This window comes from Octopus bimaculoides, chromosome 2 (genome assembly GCF_001194135.2).
Source record: "Octopus bimaculoides isolate UCB-OBI-ISO-001 chromosome 2, ASM119413v2, whole genome shotgun sequence".
Lineage (NCBI taxonomy): Eukaryota > Metazoa > Mollusca > Cephalopoda > Octopoda > Octopodidae > Octopus > Octopus bimaculoides.
The window spans coordinates 4,851,139-4,859,277 of NC_068982.1; the positions used below are offsets into that span (position 1 = coordinate 4,851,139).

Genomic DNA, 8,139 nt, shown 5'->3' on the forward strand with positions numbered 1-8,139 from the left:
AGAGGTTAAGTGAGTTGCATCAACCTCAGTGTATAACTGGTACTTATTTTATTGACCCTGAAAAAATGAAAGACAAAGTTAACCTTGACAGAACTTGAACTCAGAATGCAAAGATGGACAAAATGCTGCTAAGCATTCTACCAGCTCACTGCCTTAATTAACTGTCTAATTAATGGTGAAACACCATTATTTTACATGGAGTAACATGTTGAGACTTTCTTTCCTTTACCTTTTTTTTTTTTTAATCATATAACTATGTATTAGAGTACAACAACTGATGAATTGATACAGAGCTAAAATATAGCCTTCAATCAAAAAACCATGTAGTTTGTCTTCAGCAGTGGTTTATGTGCAAAACAAATTAGATATTTGGATACAAAGAATGAAATACTTCTTCTGGATGCTAATTTAGATTATTTATTTTAATAAAATGTCATAATTAGTATAATCTCCATTTGTATATTAATATTTTAAAACTTACAAATTAAAAATAAAACAGTTCATTTCCATTAGATTAGTTTTCTTTATATTTACAAAGTTTTGTTATCATCATTCTCCAATGTTTGCTAATGCCACAAATGAATATATTCTTTAAGCAATTTAGCAAATGGTGCAGAATTTCAAATTTAAATAGTTTGCATTTGACGATTTGCTCCATTATGATTTGTTATAGTGGAACAAATGTCTGAAAGGAATTAGGTTATTTTTATTATGAAATTTCTTTTTTTGCAACTTATTTGATCTGGTCATAGCATTATTATTTTGATTGCTTATCCAGTATATCATCAAACATTAATGGAACATCCCATTGGAGAAAGCAATAGAAATATTGTCAACATTCAAATTCAAATACATTAGGTGCCCAGTTTACTGAGCACTAGATGTCCCCAGAAAACTGGTCACTGAGTGTATTTTAAGAAGCTTATAACTAAAGCACCAGTGGAAGTGAATACGCCTTTAACTAATGCAGTCGTTGAAACATTACCAGCAATCCAAAGATGGAAGTGAATATTGTCTGTTTAGTCAGAATAAATACTATTTTGTCAGACTCATTAGTCACTTGTCATCAAAGGTATTTAAATTAATTCAAACCTTTCAAAGGACAAATTCAATAAATGATTCAGAAAATTCCGTAGAAATGACATAAAAAATGGGATTCAAGAAACTGACAATAACTACCCACTTAAAATGTTAAATATATATACATATATATTTTAATTTTTTTTCTTCATTTCATGTTTGTGACAAATATATTTCAGACACTGTGTGGTATCAAGATCTTGGTCAATGGCTATGAACTACTTATAAATTATGGAAACATATTCATTTATTGAAACAGGATTTTTTTCTTACAATGAAAAACTTAAAGAAAACACACAAGGTTCAGAGAAATAAATGAAAAACAAAACTAAACAAAAAAGCACTAACTCAGCATGTGCCTACCGAAAGTAGGCGACTTTGATATACAATAAAGTTCGTAGCAATAAATCCAGGTAGTTGACATTCCTCATCATATTGGTATTAATACATTTCTGCATATATTTTAGCACATTCTTACAGTACTTGGATGAAATCCACATAATTTTTGAAGACGATATACAGCTTAGCATAGAAAATAAAGCCAACAACCAGAATAAGCAATTTGATATTCTTCTCGACAACAACACTTATTTGGGTTTCTAAGATTTGTTATTAAAAAAGAAAAGAAATAGCAAAATAATTGAAACCAATACAATTTTGGATGCTTCCTAATTTTAGCATGGATTTTTCACCTTTTTTTTATACTTTAAAAAAAAAAATGAAAAAGAAACCCAAGATAGTTTTGGATTTTTATGTTGTAAACTAGTGGTTCTTAGCCTTTTTAATATCTGGGGGCCACATCAAAAAATGTAAAAGATAGGTCAATTAGAGAAAAACAAAACGTTTATAGAAGGATGTTTGAGGGCCACATGTCGTCCTGGGAGCTGCAGTTGAAAACCACTGTTTTAATCAATCAGGGACTCAGAATCTGTGAAAACAAACTTCTTCATTAATAAAATAAAAATTTAAATCTGAAATTTCTTCCTAATAAGAGGATTTAAAATTGTGTTTCTTAATTTTTGTATAGAAACATATTTTGTTTGCATTTGAAGCACATAAATCTATTGTTGGCATCTGAAATTACATTTTCCATCATTAAGGAATTGAAACTGAAATAACAGCATTTTAAATTGTCAGAAGGTAAAATAAACTAATGCTTTCAAATATATATTTATACACTTCATATATGAACAAAATGTGTGTGTGTGTAAGTGAAACCACTATAGCTGTAAATTCTAACTGTAACTAATTCAAATGAAAATAAATAAATAAATAAAGAGCAGATTCCGACTTCTGATGTTCAGAACCTATAAATCCAATGATAGCTATTTTTCTTAAGGCAAAAATGTTGGAGTGGGGGAAGGGGTGTGTGTGTGTACAAAAATTCCATGCTAAAATAAAATGAAAGCTCAACTTTGTAAGATAATTAAAATGATTGAGTTAAAACGGTTCTAATTATTAAATATTAAAGACATATTTAACGTTTTTTTTTTTAATTGTTTTAGAGAAACAGTTTTAAAAAATTGGTTTGCTTATAAAAGGAAACCAGTTAAATTTTGGAAGAAATTATTTTAAAAATTGAAAGAGACTAATCTTATTTTCCTTTTTTCATCTAAAATAGTTTGTAGAAAAATCATACATACAACACATTTACAGGCATACATAAATGTATACCTAAGCATGTGTGTTTGTATATATATATATATATATATATATATATATATATATATGAGAGAGAGAGAGAAAGAGAAGGGAAGAGAGAATCATGCCAAGATATATGAAGATCTTTGACAGAGGAAATTCTGGAGAATACACTTATATACAAGACACACCAAACATTCACTCACACACACCCACAGAAGCACATTGCATACTTGTGCACACATACAGAAATGTAACAATAACAATGAAAAAAAATAAATAACAACAAGAACAACAGTATTTAAGAATCCATGCTATTGTCTGACTCTGCATAAAGCGAAACCGAAAGAAAATTGAAAAGTAATTGATATAGGACGTAGCAATAGTTGCAGATGTAAGAAATAACTACAACCATTCTCTAATGTGTTTGTGGTGTTGTGTTTATGCATTAGCTACAGTGAGAAAGAATGTTGTGGTTGATTAGAGTAAGAAAGGCAAAAAAAAAAGAAAAGATAGGTGGGGAGTGGGGAGTGGGGTTAAAAGAAAGAAATTCCAAGAGAAGAGTAGCACAAGAACAGGAGAAAAAGGAGGCCAGGTTAAAACCTTTTGTTTAATTTTTTTTTTTCTTTTATTTAGAATTACAAAAAGAAGCTGTAAAGGTAAGTCCATTTAGCTGAAAGGACACAGGAAAAGATAGGCTTAATTTTAGAAGGGATGAAATAGAAAAGAGAAGTAAAATTAGTGAAAGATAGATGGAGGTAGATAAATAGATAGAGAAAATGGAACAAAGATGTAAGTAGTGGTAAATAGAGATTTAAAAAGAAAAAAGCATAATTTGGAAAGGTAAAAAGCGATACAGATGGAAACAATACATAAAAGTATTGGCTGAGGAAGCAATGGCAGTGATGTTTACGACATTGCTATAAAGTTTGGCTGAGATGCTGAACATTTCCTTATGGAAACTCCTGTGAGGATGCAACCATAAAATAACCATGGTTACAATATCAGAAATTTTACAAAAAAAGACCCCTTGTCTTTAATTCTTCATTTCAAATTCATCATTTGGTTAAATTGTTCTCGCTTTCAGTATGTTTTTCATCTCACTTTTTTTTTCACTGTATCTTTTAATTATTTTTCCCTTGGTCTTCTTCTTTGTTTGATTTCTTTATAAAGTTATATTGTATTTCTTAGAACTGTTTCTTATGTGTTTTATTGTTAGTTGAGATTCTGGTAGAGTGAAGAATATAAAATAAAATAACAGCGCTTTATGGGCAGAGTCCAATGAAGGTGACAACGCTTGATTCGTCACGCGGGACATACATCAGAGTCGACCCCCATCGTAAAGAGTCAGAGCTTGAATAATCGTTGGATCCTTCTTAGAGCCCTCAAGGAACTCATCAAATGTTAAGCGGTCATCCTTGTTCTAGGAAGAAAAAAAACAAACAAACAAAAAGATTGAATTAAGTCAAAGAATAAAACAAACTGAAACCAAAATTCTAAAAAGAAAGTAAAGAAAAAACATGGAATCTATTATTTTTAACATAATTCATGTAATTTTTGTTCAGACCTTTATTGTTTAAGCTGGCCACATTAGGCCCCAAACATTTTACCTCTTATGGTCAAACCAGCCAGATCTGGCTTCTCACAACTACCAACAATGTCATTCTAAAAATAAACAATCATATTGAAATCTCAGAAACTATGAGATAATGCAGGATTAATTAAAAATAATGTTGAATAAGCATTATATTTGACACAGTAATTGTTGTCATCATCGTTGTTGTCATCACCATCATCATCCTGAATGCTAAAGAATTAAATGGAAAACTAAAGTGATTATAAAGTAACTGTCTTTGTGACAAATGTTTTGCAAATACTCATTTGACTGAGGACTGGTGAACCAGATGGCTGCACCAGGCTCCAATCTGATCTGGCAGTTTCTACAGCTGGATGCCCTTCCTAACGCCAACCACTCAGAGAGTGTAGTGGGTGCTTTTACATGTCACCTGCACAAAGGCCAGTCAGGCGGTACTGGCAATGGCCATGCTCAAAATAGTGTATTTTACGTGCCACCTGCACAGGAGCCAGTCCAGAGGTACTGGCAACGACCTCGCTCGAATGTTTTTTCACATGCTAGTAAGGCGACACTGGTATTGATCACGCTCAAATGGTGCTATTTACGTGCCACTGGCACGGAAGCCAGACAGCTGCTCTGGCAATGATCATGCTCTTAGCGCTCCACTGGTACAGGTGCCAACACGATTTCGATTTCACTTGCCCCAACAGGTCTTCGCAAGCCAAGTTTAGTGTCCAATGAAGGAGAGGTTGGCATGGGTGCCAATCATCCAACAGATGAATTTTATGGGATTGTTGCCTATATACACATAATTTACAGATTTCTACAAACATCACAATATAAAAATTTACAAATATCTCTAAAACATTAAAGTGTTGTTGAGTCAGTACTCTGAGATTTTATCCAAAAACTTGGATTGCCAACTCACCGGAGAGGATAACAGTCTCCTACAGATGATATTTCCTTATAATCCACATAATCTGATTGAATCTATTCATGACATTGAGGTAAACTGAGGTAGGTGGAAATTAATGTACTGACACAATAAAATACCTGCAGTGAAATTAAATGAACTTGTTTTGGCTGAAGCAGGCATTAGTTTCGATGGTGGTGCCTCAGAATTGTAACTGCTGGAACTAGTAAAACAGCTTACTAATACATATATTTACAATAAATATTCTTTCCAATAACCCATCCTGGCATGGTGGTATTACAACAGATAAAATAGAATAATAGTCCAAGTAATTCTATTATTGCTCAAGCTTACACAAAAAACATTTACCCACAAACTCCCAAGTAATTACACAATGCTCTTACTTCATGCAAAGCATAAGAGATTTCTTTTTAGCAACAAGGTACCCTGAGACAGTAACAGTACAATGCCAATGATGACATACAGGAAATTGATGTCTTGGCCAGCTGCCTAACTAATCAGTTACGATTATCAAGAAAATAAACATGCTTGTAAATTATCTGAGAAAACCTATCTCAATATCTCTATCAACACACATCTAAAACAATTAAATAATGAGATAATTCAGGAATGTCTCTTCATAGCTATTTGATCTGTTAGAAATAGCAGCCAAACCTCATTGCATTAACCCTTTAACATTTAATCTGATATCTGCCCAAATATTCTGTTTTATGTTCAAACTGGCCAAATCCGGCCTCTCAAACCTACCCTACAATGTCATTTCTAAAAATAAACAATCACATTATTGAAATCCCAAAGTTACAAGATAACAAATGATTAACTCAAAACCATTTGAACAAATAAGTATCACATTTGACAGAGTGATCTGAATGCGAAAGGGTTAAGAGAAGGGACACATTTGAGCAATGTAACTTAGGTAGACAATGCCTAGAAAATAACAGTAAGAAGATCACAGATCAAGTGCCTTGGGTCAGAGGTCTGCTTAACCAGAGCCAACTTGGTCAGTGGGGTTCTAAGTAACAATAACCGAAAATCAAATCAAAAAGGAACAGACTGCAAGACAAATTTCTCTCGAATCAAAACTATTTACAATCCTAAGTTTATTAAACTGCTATGTCTACCCTGTGTTAATGTATGGAAGTGAGGCAAGGTCTATAACATCAGGAATGAAAAGGTGCTTGGAGAGCTGTGAAATGTGGTTCATAAGGAGAATGTTGAGGAGAACATGGACAAAGTGTCTAATGAGGAAGTGATGACATGGGATGCCATAAATAGGAAATTACTTTGAGAGATGAGGGCCAAGCAACTGAGATTTTTTGGTCATGTGATGAGGAGGGGGAATTTAGCAATGATCGGAAAGTTTGAAGGGAAAAGAAGCAGAGAATGAAGAATTGATTGGAAGAAAAGCAGCAGTAAACAACAGGAAGTGGAACTGCTACAGAAAACAAAGAATTGTGGTAGGACATGATTGCCTATGTCCTACATTCTGGACATGGCACCTAAAAGATACATGCACACATTGCAATTCTGCTCCATAGACTTTCTACTAAGAAAATTAAAGCTTAACTGAGTCAATGGAAATTTGTAAGCTGATAAAAAAATCTCTGGATGATCATGTGACCTGTAGCAACCAAATCTATTATCTTAAAGCAAAATGTTGGAAAATATAGTCCTGGGTTTCCTGCACATAGAAAAAGATGAAATGGTCATAGTTGGTGGCCTTTAACATACAGGGAGCAGCAGAAATACCCCCCTACATTTTAAACTTTCATTTATGTGTTGCTAATGAACTTATGCAAGTACCAATGATGTTTTCATTTAGCTAATGAACAAAAACTAACCCTTTGTTTAAACATCAGTCAAATTAATTTTTCATAAATGTGGTTTCTTTTTCTTTTTGTCAACCTTCCAAATGTGGAAGGTATTTCTGCCACACCCTGTACGTCTAAGCAGGGTTGGTCATAGGTTCAACAGCAACAACTGGAAAAGAACCTGTTCTGATGCCACATGAAAAGCACCCTGTACACTCTGTAAAATGGTAGGCATTAGGAAGGGCATCCGGCCATAGGAACCATGCGAAAGCAGACATATGGAGCTTGATGCAGCCCTCCAGCCTTGTCAGCTCCTGTCAAACCATCCAACCCATGCCAGCATGGAAAGCAGACGTTAAATGATGATGATGATGCTCACTTGCAATGTAGCGTGTCATCACAGAACTTCTTACCATTTCTTAATTTCAAAAAATCTTATTCATTAAAACATCATCTGATGGATGTCAAATCAGCTAAAAATCTTTAATTGGCGGTAACATGATTAATAAAGAAACTTATTTTAATGTACATGTATAATGTAGGCATACACGCACATATATATATGCATTTATATACATATATATACATGAATACACACACATCTATATATACACACACACACACACACACACATATATATACATATATATACACACATATATATACATATATATATAGATAAATGTGTATATATATAGATACATAGATAAATGTATAAAAATATACATAGATAGATAAATGTGTGTGTGTGTGTGTGTGTATATATATATATATATATATATATATAGATAAATGTACATATTTATATAGATAGATAAATGATATATATACTCTTTTACTCATATAGATGTATATATTTATCATCATCATCATCGTTTAACGTCCGCTTTCCATGCTAGCATGGGTTGGACGATTTGACTGACGACTGGTGAAACCGGATGGCAACACCAGGCTCCAGTCTGATTTGGCAGAGTTTCTACAGCTGGATGCCCTTCCTAACGCCAACCACTCAGAGAGTGTAGTGGGTGCTTTTACGTGTCACCCGCACGAAAACGGCCACGCTCGAAATGGTGTCTTTTATGTGCCACCCGCACAAG

The 8,139-nt window shown here is 33.3% G+C and overlaps 1 protein-coding gene across 1 annotated transcript in view; it reads right to left on the reverse strand.

Annotated features, from left to right (window-relative positions):
• Positions 1-717: 717 nt before the first annotated feature.
• LOC106868897 (neuronal calcium sensor 1) overlaps positions 718-8,139 on the reverse strand; it is a 324,871-nt gene continuing 317,449 nt past the window's right edge. Inside the window, exon 8 of the mRNA XM_014914360.2 lies at positions 718-4,144. Coding sequence (XP_014769846.1) covers positions 4,043-4,144 — 102 coding nt within the window. The 3' untranslated portion in view covers positions 718-4,042. The remainder of the gene's footprint in view (positions 4,145-8,139) is intronic.